The following is a 21,801-nucleotide window of genomic DNA, read 5'->3' on the forward strand; positions in this document are numbered from 1 at the left end:
TCTGAAATACTTTTTCTTGAACAAAATTAATTTTCAGACCCTTTTTAATAGTTCAAATAAGATTCAATGTATAGAGTGACTCAATGAATCACAAAGCTGAACATCATTTTTTTCTAGATAAAAATGGCAATAGTAGGAATTTCCATGGACATATATAGTACATTATGTAAACTTCAATTATCTATGTTATAGTTTTTAAAATGTATCATGCACATTTTTCTATCAATGGCTCATTGTTGTCCTTAAAATGATACAAAATTGTTGCTGTGACATAGTTTAAGAAACCTAAAAATGGTCATAAATATAGAATTTCTTTTAACTGATGTTTTATTAAGAAAAGAATTCCTCAGTTTTATTAATCTATGACTAGCAAAAATATATGTATTTCTGTGATGGTTGTAGGCTAGGCCATCAATTTAAAATCCAGCCTTTTTGACCTGAATCTTTTATAAATGCTAAGGAATTGGAACATAAATATATCTTTCAAACATTTTTGCTTTAAAGGCAAAAACAAGTTTTTAAAAAGATAAATATAACAGGCTGCTCATTGTACAACTTTTAGGTATAATTAGTTGATAAATCATAGTTCTTATTTTGCGGTACTGTAGGCATAATCCAAACAACTAAGCATTTTTAACACCCCTGATTTCAGAGGTTGATTCAAAACATAGGTTTAAATGCATTTTAGTAAAATATGTAAGACTCAGATATTGGCTGAAATGTGTCTTTTTTTTTTAATCTGACAACAACTTTAAAGCCTTTTTCTCTTTTTCTTTCTAGCAGGCAAAAAATTAAAACTGAGGTCTTTACAGTTTACAAGAGGTTGTTGTTGTTTACTGCAACATATAATTGTAATATTCGTTAGCTATTTCCACAAACAGTCATGACAATCAATGCAACATTATGACCTCAAATGTGCAATATTCAGGAACTCTTTAAAGATCTTTCATTCAAGCCAGTTCACAATATAATACTATACATGTAAGTTCTATTGATGGTGTATGATAAAATGAACAACATTCTAATACAGTGATGGCGAACCTTTTAGAGACCGAGTGCCCAAACTGCAACCCAAAACCCACTTATGCATTGTCGAGTGCTGGGTAGGTGTGGCCCATTGGCTGGGTGTGGCCAATTGGCTGGATGTGGCCCATTGGATGGGTGTGGCTGCGGTGGTAACGGCAGACTGGATGGGACTAAAAAGTTCAATCTATCAATTCCAACTTTGCAAGATCTTTTTTTTTCCGTGAGAAGTTGAAATCGACTGATTGAATCTTTTTTTTTTTTTTGTAGATGGCAGCAGAGGCCTAAAGTTTTATAAAACCCAGCTGAAGGCCTAGGACTGGGGCAACGGTGCGCATGCCCACAGAGAGGAGTCTGAGTGCCGCCTCTGGCACCCGTGCCATAGGTTCGCCACCATGGTTCTAATATCTTGCTTTCATGTTTAAAATAGCTTTTATGATCTGATGCCTATCTTATAAGATTTACACCTTTAGACAGACAAACAAGGGCTGACCAAACTGTATGACTGGCATGCTTATGATACAAATCATGCAGCATGATTTGCATGTGATAAACAAGAACAAAGAAGCCCAGTCAAAACTCTTCAGATTCCAATAGTCAGACATTATAAGTATGATCATAAGTATATGAAAGGCATCAATTTGCATATATCTTCTGAAACTTATTTCTATCTGTATGGAATGTCTAACTTCCATGTCCAGGAACTATCTATTTTTTCTATTCTTTTTTAAATTTACACAGTGTTCCCATTTTTTGGCCTTATACGCAAATGGAAAAGGTCTCCAAGCTGAAATGCTTGATGATAGAAGAAAATAGAAAAAACAAACAAACAGGTGTTAAAGCAGACATTTCAAACTCGCGACGTCACGTGACATCGTGCAACGTATCGGAGCTTTTTTGCCATTGCCGGCAATGGGGTGGGCGTGGCTCCGGTATGATGAAACCGGCCCACGGGCTGGCAGTTTGACACCCGTGTTAAAGAAACCCGTGCAATGAAAACAGCCAAGGGCATATGTGTATACAGGAGAGAGCAAAAAGCACAAGCCAAGGGCACAAGTACGATGAATCAGGAGAGACAGTTCTTTCAATAAGGCTTAGACATTATTCCAGACTACACTAATACCATTTCAGATAGAATATATACTTTAGGAAAGTTGAAGTGGATATTACAATGGCTAATATAAAAGAACCAGAGGTGCTATGACAATCAAGAAGACGTCCTTCAAAAAACAGAATTTTTTATCAAATGGGAAGAATGGAAAGAACATAAACTACTATGGATAAAAGATGTAAAAAGACCACATAGCAAAAACATTTAAAAACCCACCAACAAAACATTCTTCAAATACATTCAGAATAGTAAATTAACCAGGAGACCATTTTGGATGAGAGGAAATTAAAGCTTTGCTAAAGGAGGGTAATAAAACAGTATAGAAACTGAAGGATTATTGGCTATTAGTCTTCAATTCTGAAGATTTAGAACAGATGCCAAGTTGGGTTTTCAAAGGGAAAATTATTGTTATTATTGTTTATTCCCCTTTATGGATTACTGCCGTGTCATGGCGAAGGGGCTTGCGTAACTCAATGAAGCTATAAGCTATGCCATGCAGGGCCACCCAAGATGGACAGGTTATAGCAGAGAGTTCTGACAAAATGTGATCCACTGGAGAAGGAAATGGCAAACCACTCCAGTATCTTTGCCATGAAAACCCCATGGACAGTACTAAAAGGCAAAAAGATATGACGCTGGAAGATGAGCCCCTCAGGTCGGAAGGTGTCCAATATGCTACTGGGGAAGAGCAGAGGGCTAGTACTAGTAGCGCCAGAAAGAATGAAGCGACTGGGCCAAAGCCGAAAGGACGCTCAGCTGTGGATATATCTGGTGGTGAAAGGAAAGTCCGATGCTGTAAAGATTTTTTCTCCATAGGAACCTGGAATGTAAGATCCATGAATCAAGGCAAGCTAGACGTAGTCAAAAAAGAGATGACAAGACTGAACATCGACATCTTAGGAATCAGCGAACTAAAATGGACAGGAATGGGTGAATTTAACTCAGATGACCATCAGGTATACTACTGTGGGCAAGAATCCCTCAGAAGAAATGGAGTAGCCTTCATAGTCAATAAAAGAATAGGAAAAGCAATACTGGGATACAATCCCCAAAATGACAGAATGATCTCAATTCGAATCCAAGGCAAACCATTCAATATCACAATAGTCCAAATCTATGCCCCAACCACTGGTGCTGAAGAGGATGAAATTGACCAGTTTTATGAAGCCCTACAGCACCTTATAGAATTAACACCAAAAAATGATGTCCTTATCATCATGGGGGATTGGAATGCTAAGGTAGGAAGCCAAAAGATAACCGGAATAACAGGCAAGTTTGGTCTTGGAGTACAAAATGAAGCAGGGCACAGGCTAATAGAATTTTGTCAAGAGAATACGATGGTCATAACAAACACTCTTTTCCAACAACCCAAGAGACGGCTCTACACATGGACATCACCAGACGGTCAACATAGAAATCAGATTGACTATGTGCTCTGCAGCCAAAGATGGAGAAGCTCTATACAGTCAGTAAAAACAAGACCAGGAGCTGACTGTGGCTCAGATCATGAGCTTCTCGTTGCAAAATTTAGGCTTAAATTGAAAAAAGTAGGGAAAAGCACTAGGCCACTCAGGTATGAACTAAATCATATTCCTGATGAATATACAGTAGAGGTGACAAATAGATTTAAGGAATTAGATCTGATAGACAGAGTGCCTGAAGAACTATGGATGGAAGTTCGCAACATTGTACAAGAGGTAGCAACTAAAACCATCCCAAAGAAAAAGAAATGCAAGAAAGCAAAATGGCTGTCTGAGGAAGCTTTGCAAATAGCTGAGGAAAGAAGGGAAGCGAAAGGCAAAGGAGAAAGAGAAAGATACACCCAATTGAATGCAGAATTCCAGAGAGTAGCTAGAAGAGATAAGAATGCCTTCTTAAATGAACAGTGCAAAGAAATAGAAGAAAACAACAGAATAGGGAGGACCAGAGATCTCTTCAAGAAAATTGGAGATATGAAGGGAACGTTTCATGCAAAGATGGGCATGATAAAGGACCAAAATGGCAGAGACCTAACAAGAGGCAGAAGAGATTAAGAAGAGATGGCAAAACTACACAGAAGAACTATACAAGAATGAGCTTAACATCCCAGATAACCACAATGAGATGGTCACTGACCTCGAACCAGACATCCTAGAATGTGAAGTGAAATGGGCCTTAGAAAATCTGAGCAACAACAAAGCTAGTGGAGGTGACAGTATTCCAGCTGAGCTATTCAAAATCTTAAAAGACGATGCAGTAAAAGTGCTACACTCAATTTGCCAGCAAATTTGGAAAACTCAACAGTGGCCACAGGATTGGAAAAGGTCAGTTTACATTCCAATTCCAAAGAAAGGCAATGCCAAAGAATGTTCAAACTATCGCACCATTGCACTCATTTCACATGCTAGTAAAGTTATGCTTAAAATCCTACAAGCTAGACTCCAGCAGTATGTGGATCGAGAACTACCAGAAGTACAGGCAGGATTTCGAAGAGGCAGAGGAACTAGAGATCAAATTGCCAACATACGCTGGATCATGGAGAAAGCTAGGGAGTTCCAGAAAAACATCTACTTCTGCTTCATTGACTATGCTAAAGCCTTTGATTGTGTGGATCACAACAAATTGTGGCAAGTTCTTAAAGAGATGGGAGTACCAGACCATCTCATTTGTCTCTTGAGAAACTTATATGCGGGTCAAGAAGCAACAGTGAGAACTGGACACGGAACCACTGATGGGTTCAAAATTGGAAAAGGAGTCCGGCAAGGCTGTATACTGTCGCCCTGCCTATTTAACTTATATGCAGAGCACATCATGAGAAAGGCAGGGCTAGATGAATCAAAAGTTGGAATTAAGATTGCCGGGAGAAATATCAACAACCTAAGATATGCAGATGATACCACTCTAATGGCAGAAAGTGAAGAGGAACTAAAGAGCCTCTTGATGCGGGTGAAGAAGGAGAGTGCAAAAGTTGGCTTGAAACTCAACATTAAGAAAACCAAAATCATGGCATCCGGCCCTCTCAATTCCTGGCAAATAGATGGGGAAGAAATGGAGGTAGTGACAGATTTTATTTTTCTGGGCTCCAAGATCACCTCAGATGGGGATTGCAGCCAAGAAATTAAAAGACGCTTGTTCCTGGGGAGGAAAGCTATGGCAAATCTAGACAGCATACTAAAAAGCAGAGACATCACCCTGCCAACAAAAGTGCGTATAGTCCAGGCCATGGTTTTCCCAGTTGCAATGTATGGCTGTGAAAGTTGGACCATAAGAAAGGCTGAGCGCAAAGAATTGAGGCCTTTGAATTATGGTGCTGGAGAAGACTCCTGCGAGTCCCTTGGACTGCAAGGCGTTCAAACCGGTCAGTCCTAGAAGAGGTCAACCCTGACTGCTCTTTAGAAGGCCAGATCCTGAAGTTGAAGCTCAAATACTTTGGCCACCTAATGAGAAGGAAGGACTCACTGGAAAAGGGCCTAATGCTGGGAAAGATTGAGGGAAATAGAAGAAGGGGACGACAGAGAATGAGATGGCTGGATGGAGTCACTGAAGCAGTAGGTGAGAACTTAAATGGACTCCAGAAGATGGTAGAGGACAGGAAGACCTGGAGGAACATTGTCCATGGGGTCGTGATGGGTCGGACACGACTTCGCAATTAACAACAACAACAACAACAACAAATTGTTTATTAAATTTGTTCACTACCCATGTGGTGCAAGGCGATAATAAATTGGATGAGCTGAGACCAATAATATAATCAGACATGAATTTATAGTCCAGATTGACAGGCTGAAACATTCAGATAATCCAGAAGTTGTTCAACAATTTAGGATATTTCTGTTATTTTTGTAAAAATAAGCATTGTTTTCATCTTAATCTGTTGTAGATATGCCATAGATTAGCATCAGTTTCCTGACCACATATTAGGCAAAGTGGTTCCATTTTTTAAAAAAAAGATTGAGAGGAAGGAAAGGAAACTAAGCTAGTTTAACACTTGTTTGAGGAAAGTGGTTAAAATATTAAAGACAAAGTAAGCAAACACACGAAAGAACAAATCTTGTTGAAAAGGAACTAATACAGCTTCTGCAAATAGAAATCTTGCCTCATTACCCTTCCAGGTGTCTTTAAACATGTAAAAAGGGACCCAATAAATACATACAGTACACTTTTGAGTTTTAATCAATTTATGGCAAAATCTCCCATCACTGGCTTCATGGGATAAAGTGGGTTAGTATGTACTTTGATTTTATAAAAGCCTTTAGTAACATTCCTCACAAAAGACTTCTGAATGAAACCTAGTTGTCATGGCATAGAGACCCTATTATAGGCTGCTAGCTGATCCAAACTCTACAGACAATAGACTCTACAGGAATTCACATGCTGGTAAGAATGGCAAAATGGAATTTCCTAAGGACGAGGGTGATTTTTAACTTATACATAAATGATCTGCATCTGTCTGTCTGTCTGTCTGTCTATTATCTATCTATCTATCTATCTATCTATCTATCTATCTATCTATCTATCTATCTATCATGAGAGAAAAATGATTAGAAAGATCTATCTCTCTCACTCTCTCTCATCTTCTTTCTCTATTTAGTTATTTATCTATTTAACATGTGTATATGTTACTACATTTAGGTCAGTCCTGACTGGTTGCTTTCCCTTAACCCAGCTATTTATTTGTTCAAATTATACTTTAGCTTTCTACTCTGATCTCATTTTGAAAGCTTTCCAAACTAATTTCTTGTTGTGGTGTACTCTCTAACTACTTTAAGAGAAATACAGATAATCTTTATGTGAACTTTCTATAAACTTAAAATGGTGAATAGAATATGTATCTTTAAATTTTTTTTGAGATATTTGGCATAACCTGAGTGTTGCCAAATATGTAATCAGTTCTTGCCAAATATGGGAACATTGCAATGGCTCCTTTCTTCTTTGGAACAGTGACTGTGGAATGATAGGTTTAAGTGGAATGAAAATTATCAAAAATTTAAACAATTATTTGTATCAGTGAAGCTAATAGGAAACTGTTTTCAAAGTTGAAATAGAATTGGAAATATTAAATGCATGCAATGTATAAATGTTTCTAAAACTTATTTTGATCATAGTATATGTTATGTCCCGAGCCTTGCAAACGGCTCGGGGCGTTTGCAGGCGGTCCCGGGCAGGTGCAAAGCTGCCCGGGACCAGACAGGCTGTCGCCAGCGCCGTGCGCATGCGCGGGTGCTGGCGCGGGAAAAGTATCGCATTGACCCGGGAAATGTCTATATAAGAAGCTGAGAGGTTTTGGGAGCTGCTGAAGCCATCTACTTGTAAGCTGAACGCAGAATAAAGAAAACTGAGAACTACAACTGCTTCTCGTGTCTTACATTTCCGCGAAGGACTCAACAGTATATGCATTAGAAAGTTATTAGAAAGTTATATGGCTTTTTAAAGTGTTTTCAAGGCAAAAAAATAGTATGCACAGCTTTACCTATAATACATACATTGCAAAACCATACTCTTTCTAGATTAAAATTATGTCAAACTTTCTCATGTGCAGAATTAAGATTTAGGTGCAGTTGAATCCAAAAGTGATATGGAAATCACTTTTCTGTGTTGCTTACAATTTCAATAATATTTGTATGGAATGATATAAATAATAATTTTAATTATTTTGATTCTATAAATTCTATTTGCAAATTTCAAGAAAAAAAATCTGGTGTTTACGAACAATGGCATTCTCCTTAGAATTTTTTTTTTTTTTTGCACTGGATTTTTCTGGGAAAGAAGGCAAGAAGATACATTGAAGACTATACATATGTAATAAAGTACAAAGTAGTTCTAAAATTTAAGCCCGAATGATAAGCTATATAATGGTTACTTTCCATTTTGAATCCTTATCTGCAAAGATTCTAGTTGGCAAAATGAATGAATATTTAGAATCAGAAAAACATCCATGGTAATATGAACGAAGAAAGAAAAAGAAAGGAAGAAAGAATTAAAGAAAGAAAGAAGCTACTTTCCAAATAGAACTCTCACTTTATTTCTAGAAAAAAATGATTCTCTATCTTTAATTTTTTGGACTGAAAAATATGGCTGACAAATTTCCCTTGAAACAATTTATATAAAGCTGATGTACTGAACAAGGCTCTTGAATCCTCTCAGTGGACTTCCTGACAGAATATTGTATTCCTATGAAAATATTTAATCTTTTTTTGTAAACTTTATGATATAATAAATAATTTACTTTCATTTCTATCTCTTGCCTGATGTCAGAATAATACTGAATGGCTAGCATCCTGTTGTGATAGTAAAGATTTACATATAGGAAATAAATGTTGGTGTTGTTTTGCTCCAAGTTGTGTTGTGGGGAAAAACACTTCGAGACAGCATTTAGCCTTACTGAAAGTAAAACAATAAAAATGCTCGAATATAATGACAAATAAATTCATATTTATGATTCCAAATAGCAATAGCTCTTTACCATCTCCAATTTGCATTTAGTTCTATTTGGATAACAAAGATCTTTTGTAGAAATAATGGGTTATCCTAGTAGGATGTCTGATGCAAAGTTTTATTACTATTGCATCCTCATTTTATATGGACAAGTTCTGGAATTGATGAAAATTTTTCCTCCTCTTTGAGAAATTTAGCTTTCATCTCTTTTTCTTTTGAAAGTGGCATTGGCAACTGGGATCAGTCCCCATGTCTGAATCTCTATCAGACTTTCATTCAGCACAAGAGAGCTGAATGTCTGCACTTTGTAAATGATGGCTCCAGGTTGCTGAAGAAGTATGCACATTGCAGGTGCTTTACAGTCTGCTCCTGAAAAGTAGAACCCTTTAATTATAAATTAAGCAGATGTCTCTCCAGATTTTAATGCAACAAGTTCAGAGTCATGTATGTACTTTCCATTCAGATGCTCACTGTTGGAATCATGATGATACAGATAAACAGGAACCTCTGTGATAGATGTTGCTGTGTAGGAGGTAGACCGTGTAGAGCAATGGTCACGGCGCCTTTGACCCCACTGAGTTTTATACTGCATCCATTGCCGCTTCAGAGTTCCTTGGACCTATAACCAAAATATATTCAATGTTAGTAAATACCTGTGAATTAATTTTAACAAAAAAGAAATTCTGTTCATGGAAAGAGACTGTTTCTTGCCTCCTTCCTCAAACATGCCCTTCCTTGATAGAATACGCTTAGAGATCAGAAACTCGCCAAAACTGTGCAGTATACGCTTCTGGAAATTGCATATAGAAAGAACAAGAAAGCAGGATCAATCCAGGGTCAATCTTTCTTGTGTCTGAACAAATGTTCATTCAAGCTAGGCTTCTGCCTTCTGTCTTGATTTCTTTGGTCCAATGGTGACAGACATTATGCTGTTTTTGTGAGCTTTGGAGAAAAGAAAATATTAGCTATCCAATATATGACTCTCAGAGGAGATATACTGCTCCTTGTGGTAATGGTTTTAATATTTTTTAACTTGCAAATTGCTGGAGAGAGTTAGTTATTGTCCAGGATATAAATAGTAAAAAAAGAAAGAAAACAGTAAGTTCACACCGTATAATTTAAGCCCCAGTGAATCTTTGAAAAGAGGTCAAAAGAATTCCACAAAAGTCACTTAACTGGCAATTCCAAGAAGAATGGAACTAGCCCTGCTAAAGAGTTATTTTTTATAAGGTAGCGTTATAGCTAATCTATATTTTGTGACATAGAGCCAACAATCAATCAATGTGGAACCAATATAACACAGTCTCACATAAAGGAATTTTGAAGTCTTTCAGATATGACTTTTATTATATTGTCTTCCTGATTCTCCTTCCAAAGATTTTTATATGATCCATACATGCCAACTACCACTTGTGCATCAATTCTGATCTGTAATTCTTAGTTGGCACCATACATTCAGGTGTGATTTATTCTTCAAATCTAGGTCCTCTAGGTCAGGGGTGTCAAACTGCCTGCCTGCAGGTCGGTTTCATCATACCGAAGCCACACCCACCCCATTGTCAGCAATGCAAACAGTCATGATACATCGCAACATGTCATGTGACGTGGTGAGTTTGACACCCGTGCTCTAGGTCCTGTAAGTTCCTGTTCCAATGTTCCTAAAGTCATAGAACTAGGATGATAGATGTACCAGTAAGCAATATTTCAATGTTTAGGGATAGTTTTTTCCAAGCTTCTGAATCAGAAATGCTTATTATCACTATCTCAAAGGGCATTCAGATCATCCTTAGTTATACAAGCTTTCTATTTTAATCAACTATTTTAACCAATTCATTCTAGCTGCTAAAGCTTATGCCCACTTATTTCCTGGGATTCAATTAAGGCCATACAGTGAAATGGTAATATTAGAGAAAGTTCAATCCAAAGTTTGGAAAATATTTCCCAGATCCAGTGCTGCATTTCAAATGTAGTATTTAGGAAAGAAGAAGGAACCACTAGAGTTGAATCTGGCTTTTAGATTATTATTTTTACATTTGTAAGGATTTGTTATATTGTATAGTCCAGGTTGGTTGACCCCTTTAGTTATAGGAGACAATTTTAATTCCACCTGAAAAAAAACCCCACTAGGAAGCCAATTCAATTTTGAATCAAAGGAAGATTATTAGCAAAGTGTAGAAGGCAAACTGATCACATAGCTTTGACGTATTCATTAATAACCAATGTCCAAAATATACAGTAAATCAGTCAGCCATTTGGACAAAATCTTTGTTTCAAATTTAGAAGAGCTTCATCCTTGGCTCATTTTAACACTCTCCCACAGCTATGTTGGAAGTAAACAACAGGAAAATTAATTTTTCCAAATGATTGTGGCCCATTGATGCAGGGGCAATTCAATCCAGAGTGTGTTATATGGCCAGTTCTAAGGGATACTCATTTGCAACTGATCTCTCTATAAATTCACAGGACATTCATTCAATCAATCATTGATAATTTCTTGGCTCCACCTGGTGAACATCAGGGGTTTGATATGAACAAAGGAGGAAATCACGCAGAGCATGACTTCTAAAAGTTTTCCCCGATCTCTTAACGGTAATTTCGCTTTGGGCTATGACATGTGATTGAATAGGAAGAGAGAGGGAAGGCTTAGAGTGCAGAAGAGCCCAGTTTTTCCAGGTGACAGTCCAACCACCTCTCACACAGAGGTCCACTGGGAATTTTTTAAATGATTTTTCCCCTCCACAGAGTACCTCAACATCTGGGCCATTTTTAGCTCAGCTGTTTTGCTGGTTTCTTCTACCGTACCAAATTTGGTTCCATTCTGTTTAGCCGTCAGAGTGTTAGCCTGTTGATGGGCAGTCTTAAGCCCTTTCTCATACTTTCTTTCTAATATTGTGTTACAGTGAATAAAAATGGGTTCTTCAAGATGTTCTTTTTTAGAGTAGTGCTCTTTTTCTGAAATGATATCATCCTTGGTTGGTAATAACTCACTCTCATTTATCCTCTATTAGGAATAAATTGTTAAAAATCAGACTGAAACAACTTTCTCTTCCTACACCTCAAATCTCAGGTATTATCTTCTCCTCATCTTTAGAGGATAATGGCTACCTTCACAGAATGGTCAGGCTGCATAAATCTGACAACACTGAAATTGCAACATCAAGAATATTTCTATAGAGCATGTAGATTAAACTTTATGTTACAAATGTATCTGGGATGTTTATAGAAAGCATATATATCTTGTTATCTTCTGGTCTTCCTTTCAAAAATGTTTTCACAAAAGAGAAAAATGCCAGCCATTACAAATCCCCTTTCCTGGCAATGATCATAACAGGTAACATGAATTTCAGGCTGAGAACTATGAAAAAAGTTTGAAGACACCTTTCTTTAAATTGAAGGAAGATCTTATTTAGCTTCATGCTTTTTCACTAGGTGGGATTGAATTTAGGCTATTACACCAGTTTGAAAGTTAAATGACATACAGAATTCCACAAATTTGGTAACCCTGAAAAATTTAGGAAATTTATTTTTTGACTCAGTTGCCACATATGTGAAATCTCAGAGTCATTGCATATCTCTGGTTACATTAGCCATAGAAATGATTGGCTATTAAAGGAAATTCTGACCTCACTTCTTTTAAGCTATTAAATCTTTAAAAGAGAAAGAATGCTTATGATCTTTATAGGCATGAAACTGTTTAACTCTTACTTTTCTTTAGCAAATGCCAAAAGTCATAGTTGTGCTTTCCTTTTTTGTAAAGCAGGCTTTTCCTGATTATTTCAGGAAAATCCACAAACTATAGAAGTTTGAGATGTGAAAGTTCTTCTCAGTCATTATTTCTAGATGTTTCTAGATCAGCGGTTCTCAACCTATGGGTCGCGACCCCATTTGGGGTTGATCGACCATTTTTCGGGGGTCGCCAAAGGCGGCGATCCACCATTTTCTCCCCTCCAGGGCCGCCGCCGCGCATGCGCGCCACGCATGGGGGGCCCCACCCCATGCGCACCGCGCCACGCATGCGCATAACGTTTGTGTGGCGGGGTCGCCGTCACACAAACGTTGAGAACCGCTGTTCTAGATCATCAAAAATATAGATGATTTTACATTATTTTGTGGAATAGGGGAATGAAAACAATTGGCATATAGAAGTGCCATTAATTATATCTGAATTCTGTTAACTTATTCTTATTAAATGACTAAGTCCTGTCTTTAATTTACTGTCAAATTATGGGTTGACCTATGTGATGTTTCTCAAACAGAAAGAAAAGAGAAAAAAATCCTAGAAACTTGAGACTTACCAGCTCAATAGAGATATATGCAGTCCTATGAATTAAGTAGCAGGGTGTATTGAACTCACATTCCATTTAGTAACTTTTTTTTTATTAATACCAATTTTCTTTCCACATAGAAATTCTCTCCTGGATTTTCTCTGAGATGCTCCCCTACCACCCAACAACCTACTTACATATTTATATTTTGAGGGTAAAACTTTTATTTGTTGCTCTTGATAACAAAAAATCTTACAGGACTACCCATAAATCTCAGTTTAATGTCTTCCCATCCTCTAACCTTTTTTTAAAAATGAAGATTAAATAAAAATGCCAATAGATTAAAATCACCAAGTTAAAGAATTGGAAGGCCATTGAATCTGATTCCTCATTCAGTGCAGTCATCCAAATGCGAACATCTATGATACATGATTTCTGATTTTTGAGTTATCAAACTGTTCTTATAAAGTAAGTTTGGGTTGAATGCAGATTTAATTATATACAGTGGACTTGTAATTAATGAAATATTAATTTCAGCGGATTTACTTTTAAATATGTAAAGATACAGATTCAGCATATTTTATTTTCTCATTTATATTGAAGCATTAATATTTAATTTAATCTTGTTCCTATTAAAATGTTGATATTCTAGATAAAACTAGTACTGAGAATTTGTAAATAACTAAATCTGTAATATTTGTTCCAAATGTCAATACAGAATAAAAACTTTTGAAATCCTTCAGTCTCTTAGTGTACAATGGCCCAGAAATATGCAATTCATCTTATGATAAAATGTCACTTCCATCTTGTTATAGTTAATCTCCTTTTGCTGCAAGGGAATTGATTTCTTTCTTTAAGAAAAGCTTCACTGGAAAAAATTGAAAATGAGGGATTTGTTCAGATATCTTCCCATCCTCATAGTTATATTGTTAAAATTAAGTTGAGAAAAAGGGATGCTTTCAGTGATTTTATATATATAAAGTCCCAATTCAAGACAGCAGTCTTTATACTATCATGGGCACATGGATGCCCAATATTTTCTTGAAAATGTCCAAGATTCACAACTCTGGGAGGCAAACTCCACCATTGATTAATTGTTCTCACTGTCAGGAAATTTCTCCTTAGTTCCAGGTTGGATCTGTGTTTAAAGAGCTTCTACTTATTGCTTCTTTTCCTGCCCTTAGGTGCTCTGGAGAAGGACTTTTTAACCTTTTCAGACATTGTACCACTTTTAGGACATGGCAATATTCGAGTACCACCAGTCGCCTAGCAGGTGGGCGCGGCCTGCTTGACACCACTCACTGGACACAGCTGACTCAAGACAGCCGGGTCAGAATGGAACAAGTCACACCAGCTAACTCAATGTGGGGACAACTCAGTGCCCCACAAACTCCTTGCCTCCGCAAACTGCTAGCAGCCAAGCGCATGCACATGCACGCTCACACAGACACAGACACACCACATTCAGGTTTGGGGATCTTTATCCACAGAGGAAGGAGAGGGCCTTCTCCCCAAGCATAGGCATGATTGGCAATTTGCTAGCTCAGATGTGGATACAAGTCTCCAACCTTGAAGAGTGTGTGTGTGTGTGTGTGTGTGTGTGTGTGTGTGTATGTGTGTGTGTGTGTGTGTGTGTGTGTGTAGCACACTAAAGAGATGTTCTTTTCCCAATCCCAGACATCGTTGGTGTTTCCCTGTCCAGTGCCCCCTCCCGGCAAAGCAGGAGGTGGAGGACATTTGCAGGAAGCAGTTTCCTCTGAGTCCAACTTCTGTCTTGACAGATCTCTGGAGAGCAAGAGGAGGTGGCAGGAGAGCAGCATTCCTGGGTTCTGCACAAAGGAGGCTGGCCCTTCTCGAAAGGGAATTCCCATTTCCAATTGTGGTAAGGATACTGGCTTGTTGGGGACAGCCTTCCCTCACACAGCTCCCCTGCCACTCCCTCCTCCTCTCCAGGAATCTGCAGGGGAGACAAAGATCTGGAGGGCAAAGTGCAGCCTCCATATTGACCACTTCTACCTCTGCAGTTCCTCCTTTCTTAAACATACATGATATATAAATTAAAACACAGCCAAAAAGAAAACATAGTTAAATCACTAATTACAGCTCTTCACATATTTTCTGGAAAAACCACCTTTATGTTAGGAAGGAAGAGCAAACCTTATTAAGGAACTTTTAACAGGAAGGGAATTGAAGATCCCAAAAGGTCTTATTCTTTCTCATCTGCCTTCCCTTTGAGCCTTTAGTTCTCATTATTTTATTATTATGTATTTAAGAAGAAGATCAAAGGCCTCCATAGCTCAGGATACTCACCTTAAAATCAGAACCCAGAAAAATTTAATTAATCCACAATACCGCTCTATGAAGAATGAAGAATGAATCTTTGTGTCCTGAGAGCATGCAGGTGTCCAGTCAGAACCTTAGTGGCACACCTGTCAGCAATTGGAAGGGGCGTTGTCTTACCTGAACGCCTTTTCTCAGCATAATGATGTAGAATCCACCGGTGGGTATTATCAGCCTTCCTGCTCAGAATAGACTAAGTCAGAACTTTAGCCATGCCTCCCTCTGGGAGTGTCCTCCAGTTTTTGACGAGGCGAAGCATCCAAGACGAAGTCTGACACAATGGCTCCAATTAACATGACATCTGCCTAAACTGCCTTAAGGGAGGGTGTGGGTTCTACATCATCATGCTGAGAAAAGGCGTTCAGGTAAGACAACGCCCTTCTCCATCATGATGAATGTAGAATCCACCGGTGGGACATACCAAAGCTCCTTCATGTCCCTACGGGGAGGGAAGTCTAGGCTTGTGTGTCCTGAGAAGAAACTACTTGCTGCAGAACTCTCCTACCCAACGAGGCATCCGCCGCAGCAAACCTATCAATCTTGTAGTGTTGCACAAAGGAAGAAGTGGAGGACCAGGTCGCTGCCCTACAACTCTCCTCGATCGATGCCTGGGTGGACCAGGATGCAGGCGCAGCTGTGCTTTTCGTCGAATGAGCAGTGATATGTATAGGAACCAGAAGTGACTGAGAAAGGTAGGTCCTAGCAATGTATGCCCTGATCCATCTACCAATGGCTGAAGGACACTTTCTGACCCATGGCAGAGGGCCGAAAGGACACGAACAAGGCCTCCAATTTACGGAAAGCCGAGGTCCGCTTAACATAATGACGCAGAGCCCTGCGCACATCTAACTTATGCCATTGTCTCTCCAGACGATGCAAAGGATTAGGACAAAAAATCTGGAAGAACTATGACCTGTGACCTATGGAACCAAGTATTAACCTTTGGAACAAAGGAAGGGTCCAAACGAAGGACCATCCTATCCTCAAAAAAATGTACACAAGTCACTCCAAACTGCGAGTGCGGCCAATTCCAAAATCCGTCTGGCTGATGTAATAACCACCAAGAATACTACCTTTAAGGAAAGGAAATGAAGAGAACAAGACCCGAGGGGTTCGAGCGGCGGAGAGGTTAGGGCTTGTAGCACTTGTAGTGCTAAGTGGTAAGTCCCAAGAGGGATAACGACAGACCCCAGGTGTTCTGATGTTAACCGCTCCTTTCAGAAAGGCGCTTACAGCTGGATGATGTGATAAGGGGACCAGGTTGTCACAGGTAAGAACCGTTTGCAAGGTCGCAACCTGTCTGCGGATGGTATTAGGTGAGAGCCCCTTATTCATACCTTCCAAAAGATACTACAATATGTTAGGAATGGTTACAGATAATTGCCTGAGCTGCTGTTTAGTGCACCACCTGCAGAAGTTCTTCCATGTGGCGTCATAAATCCTATTGGTCGAGGGGTGGCTTAGATCATTGAGATCACCCCTGACGAATAGGATTGCCTAGCTAAACTTTCCTGCTCAAGTGCCAAACGGCCAACTGGAGCCACTGTGGATCTGGATGTTGAAGGTTCCCTTGGCTGAGAGCCACTCGGTCTGGGGAAATCCTCCACGGTGGTGAGAGAGATAGCTCCACAAAGTCAGCAAACCAATGTGGAGTAATTAATATTATCTCCGCCTCTTCCTGAATCAGTTTGCGAATGGTTGCCAGCAACAACAGGAGGGGAGAAAAGGCATAGAGCAGACTCCTCAGCCACTTGCACCGGAGGGCATCCGTTCCCTCTGCCCCCTTTGTCGGAAACCTGGAGAAGGATCTGGGAAGTTGGGCATTCATCAGAGAGGCAAGGAGATCCAGATGTGGCTGGCCAAACCTGACCAAGATGTCCCTGCCGGGTCCAGTCGCCACTCTGACTGGTCTACTGTGACCCTGCTCAGGGAATCTGCTTGCTGATTCGCTTCCCCCAATATATGTTCCGCCCTGATGGAACCCAGAATGGACTCTGCCCATAGACCCAGCTCCAAGGCCTCCTGCATGAGTGACCAGGACTGGGTCCCTCCCTGTTTGTTGACGTGAGCCTTGGCTGCCACATTGTCTGTCAGAACCAGGACGTGCTGTCCCAGCACTAGGGAGGAAAAACCGACGGAGAGCTAAGTGAATGGCTCTGAGTTCGAGCCAATTTATGTTGTGGACTAGATCCGATCGGGACCACTGTCCCTGAGCAAGATGAGTCTGAAGATGGACACGCCAACCAAACAGACTGGCGTCTGTAGTCAAGGTAAGCCTGAGTGCTCCCTGAAATTGGTCCCCTTGGACATTGTGGATGACGCCCACCAAAGGAGAGGCAATAGAGTGTGATGAGGAATCCTGACCTTTCAGGTAAACAAACTGAGGTTCCGCTTCTGGAAACGAAGGAGAAACCATAGGAGACTTCTGGAGTGAAGTCTGGCCCATGGAACGAACACCATGCGAGAAACCATCTTTCCCAAGAGCTGAGACAGCTAGACCAAAGTCACTCTTCTCTCTCTCCGAACCTGGTGCACGAGCTTTCGGATGCTGATCCGATGCTCCTGAGAAAGATAAACCTGCAAAGGTCCGAATCTATAAGCGCCCCTAGATGGAGGAGGCGCTTTGTGGAGATCGTGTGGCTCTTTTTGAAGTTCATGAAGAACTGGTGGACCTGAAGGGTATGAATCGTGATTACCAGCTCTGACAGAGCCGACTGGAAGGAACTGGACTGTACTAAGATATCGTCCAGGTAACATTGTACGCACACCGGCATCATCCTGAGGTGGGCCACCAATACTGCCAGAAACTTTAGTGAAGACCCTTTGAAGACCAAAGGGAAAAGCTCTGTATTGGTAATGCCGGCGCACGTAACAAACCCGAAGGAACCTGCGATGGTTTGGAAGTATCAGTATGTGCCGGTGTGCCTCTGTCTATGGAGAAGAGAAAGTCCCCTTTCCTGATGCTGGCCAGGATGGACTTCAGGGGCTGCATCCTGAACTTTCTGTGTGTCACAAAATGGTTTAGACCCCTTAAGTCCACTATCGCCCTCCTTCCCCCTGAGGTTTTGGGGACCATGAACAGGATGGAGGAAACCTCCTCTCCTTCCTGTTCCCATGGTATGGGCTCTATTGCCCTGATTTCTACCAATGGGAAATGGCCGTGGCTACTAATTTTGCTTTGGTTGTGTTTTGAGATACTGGGCACTGGATGAAGCGATCTGGAAGAGGTGAATAAAACTCTAAGGTGAGCCTATGTTTTGTGGTCTCCCTGACCCAAGAGCAGTGGTGGTGACCTCCCAAACGTCACTGAACAGTGCCAAGCGACCCCCTATGGGAGAGTCCTCCATGGTGTCACTTGGACCGCCTATAGGTACGGCTCCCAGAGCCCCTGAAGGGACGCTTAGACTGGAGCTGGCCCTTGGCTGCAATGTTCTGGCAGTCCTGTTGGTGATTCTGCCTGGGGAGAAAAGATCGCAAGCCTCTGAACCAATCCCAGGACTGCCCAGTCCGAAAGGGCTGCCTCCACTCCCAGGAACCACTGGGACAGAAAGCCTGCCTACGATGTTGAGATAGCTTCAGTGCTATGTATACTTTTCTTCTGGTCAAAAACCAGACTTTTTCCATTTTTGTTTATAAGAGCAAAAGGCAAAGATGCTAGGGATCAAGAGACAGACTTAAAAATAAACTGACATGATCCTCATGCCTTTAATTTCTTCTATATTCAAATTGCTAGAATACTAGAATTGCAAAAAGACCTTGAGACATTATTAATTTATTGTGCTTATTTACCTAGAACTCACAGTGCTTTCACAGTTAATTAAAATCCATATCAAATAAAATTAAATTAAAGCTAAATTAAATTTAAACAACAATTTGTTAGAACATTATCAAGCCAACAAAAAAAAAAAAAATTATAACAACAGAAACAATCAATGGTGTCTCTGGCAGTGCTCTTCTTTTGTCATCTACTGGAATGATATTAAAGGGGATAATTTAACAAGCAAGGGGTGGCTTTCCATAGGAAGGCTGGGCCCAAGGGGAGCTATTTTTCCACTTCTGATCAAAAACAACTCCAGATTTATCCTCACTCAAATTATGAAATTAGGACAATCAATAGTCTCTTTTAGTATGGTTTAGGAATTTATAGATCAAACCCAGAATTTTGAATTGTATCTGTGAAATTATTGAGAGCCAATGCATTGTCCACAATACCAGTGCTATATATTTCTGGAAGCCTGCTAGCAAGTGGGTTGTCATATTCCTTCTCCCCTTGTATTTTGATCTAAACAGCCCCACACAGAACATGTTACTGCAATCTAAATGCACAGTGATTTACTATAGTGATTTAGTGAGGACATGATTTACTATATCAGGATCTGCAGGTTCTAGATATATGTAAAAGTCATATCTGTTTCTACTGGTCCATCAGCAGCCATGAATCCAGGAGAATCACCAAATCACATATCCCAAATCAATCATAGATAGTGTCACTCCCATGGGGAGAAATTTTGGAGCTGGCAGAGAGTCATGATCGACAAATTCCAAATCTGTTTTTCTTGAATTCAACTTCAGAATGTTTCAACCAATCCAGACCTTCAAAGCCACTAGACCTTGATAAGTTCTCCACAGCCTCATCTGGAGTAGGGATATACAATTCAGTACCAAAAGCATAATTTAATCCAGGGGAAGATAAATGGAAGACATATGGTCCCAGTAGTTTTTTTCCCCCAGCCCAGGAGTCGCTTCAGATTATGTAAATATGGACAATTGAACATGACTGTAGCTGCTGTTGTAAGCAACTGTATCAATTAATCTATGCACTATTAATAGTTATCATGAATCCAGTCATACCAAAACTTTTAAAAACACTTATTCTTGATGTTGGTGAATTCTTGCTGTGAACATTTAATATTTAGGACCTTCAGAATTTTAATTTATAGGTAGCCCTTGACTTATGACCACAATTGAGACTGGAGCTTCTGTCACTAAGTGAGATGGACATTAAGTGAGTCCTCCCAATTGTTGCCATGGTTGTTAAGCAAATCACATGATTGTTAAGTGAATCCAGCTTCCTATGTTGACTATGCTTGTTAAAAACTGGCTGGGAAAGCTGTAAACTGTGACCCAGTGACCCTGAGCTGCAACAATCATTGTAAATACATGCTGGTTGCCAAGAGGCCAAATTCTGATCAGGTGACTATGGGGATGCTGCAACGGTTTTAAATGTGAGGATCAGTTCTAAGACTTTACCACTATCATAATAAATGTCCATAAGTCAAGGCCTATCTGTAACATGGATTAAAATCTTTTGCTGTACTTCCCCATACTGAAATCAGCACTTTTTTCCTACCTCATCCTAAAGATTTCATTAATTTCCTAAAGATTCATTTCTTCATTGTATTTTCATTAGTCACATTACAGCAGTGGGTTGCAGAGTAACAAGGCAATAATAAAAGCTCACAAAAATCCTTATACAATGTATTAACACAACAAATTAACACAAATGGTAACCACTAAAACAGCAGAGATAAAATGGATTAGTAAACCATGCGTGCAGTATTAAGCTAAATGTTAAAAGATAATTTTCTGATCAATGACTAAAATTGACCTGGCTCAAAATGTCAACCAAGGTATTTCTGTCATTTGTTGGGAACAATTTGTTTTGTTTTCCAAGCTAATCTAAAGTGAATTCTACTTAACATACTAGGGCTAAATGGCATTGTTAAATTACATGAAATGAAGTTTATTTGCTTACCTCTCCATTGAAGAAACAGAAAATAGTTGCCACAAGTAAGCCCTGAAAGGAAAAATGAAATGCAAATTATTCAGATTGCTTCTATGAATACAGAAATTATAGAATGAAATAAAGTGGATATATTTTATAACATTTCACTGTAGGTATACGTAGAGTATAACAGATCACAATTCAAGAATTCTTCTAGATTAAAGAGCTATCTAACCTAGCATCCTGTTATAGAAAACAGACAACCAGGTCATTAATGAGCTAATCCTCATCTGTTTCTCTAGTTTATTCCTCTCTCTAATCTCCTTTTAAAACTATTTAAAAGCTAATCATGCATCCTAAAGTCTTAATTAAGAAGGATGGAAATGAATGTCTTGATACTGTTCTGATTCAATGGTACTTAATTCAGGAATTATCACCAAACATAATGAAAAGAAATTCCATTATTGATCTTCAGTTACATTTTCATATTGATGTGAAACACTTCATTCTGTCTGTCCCGAATTTCACAATTTATTCCTTACATTTAGTTTTCCTTGATTAGAGACAAAACAAAAGGATATCCACAATGGGGGGGTCAAGATGGACTCTCAAAAAGTCAAAATGACACCTGCAAAGTCCAACTCCATGTATATAATTTTTCAATGCAAAAATTATAAACCCATACAATTATGCCTTCTGCCTTTTTTTTCTATTGAGTAATTATCATGCTGGACTTTTCCCCAAACACTTCATCTAAATCCCTGCTCCTTTTTAACAAATACTGAACCAGTAACACATATAAGAAAATGGAGAGGGATTCAACTATGTTCATCATGACAATGTCATGACTTTTTGACACCTCCTTCTCTGCCTCCTGTGGATGCCTCTTCTGTAAAATAAAATGTGGCATTTTTCAAGTATTC

At 39.3% G+C, this 21,801-nt stretch overlaps 1 protein-coding gene across 15 annotated transcripts in view; it reads right to left on the minus strand.

Moving 5' to 3' along the window:
• Positions 1–21,801, minus strand: part of LOC120299329 (calcitonin gene-related peptide type 1 receptor-like) — a 198,694-nt gene that overhangs the window by 18,518 nt on the left and 158,375 nt on the right. For 11 of the 15 annotated variants that reach the window (XM_039324041.1, XM_039324045.1, XM_039324037.1 and 8 more), the window contains 3 exons: positions 20,909–20,950; positions 9,020–9,167; positions 7,843–8,917 (listed from right to left, as the gene is read on the minus strand). In XM_039324041.1, coding sequence (XP_039179975.1) covers positions 8,742–8,917; positions 9,020–9,167; positions 20,909–20,950 — 366 coding nt within the window. In that variant the 3' untranslated portion in view covers positions 7,843–8,741. Of the gene's footprint in view, positions 1–7,842; positions 9,168–14,493; positions 19,789–20,908; positions 20,951–21,801 lie in introns of those variants that run through there. The other 4 variants (XR_005554389.1, XM_039324038.1, XM_039324040.1 and 1 more) reach the window with 4 other exon arrangements.

Source organism: Crotalus tigris, unplaced genomic scaffold (genome assembly GCF_016545835.1).
Source record: "Crotalus tigris isolate CLP2741 ecotype Arizona unplaced genomic scaffold, ASM1654583v1 scf7180000024292.1016931, whole genome shotgun sequence".
NCBI classification, from domain to species: Eukaryota; Metazoa; Chordata; class Lepidosauria; order Squamata; family Viperidae; genus Crotalus; species Crotalus tigris.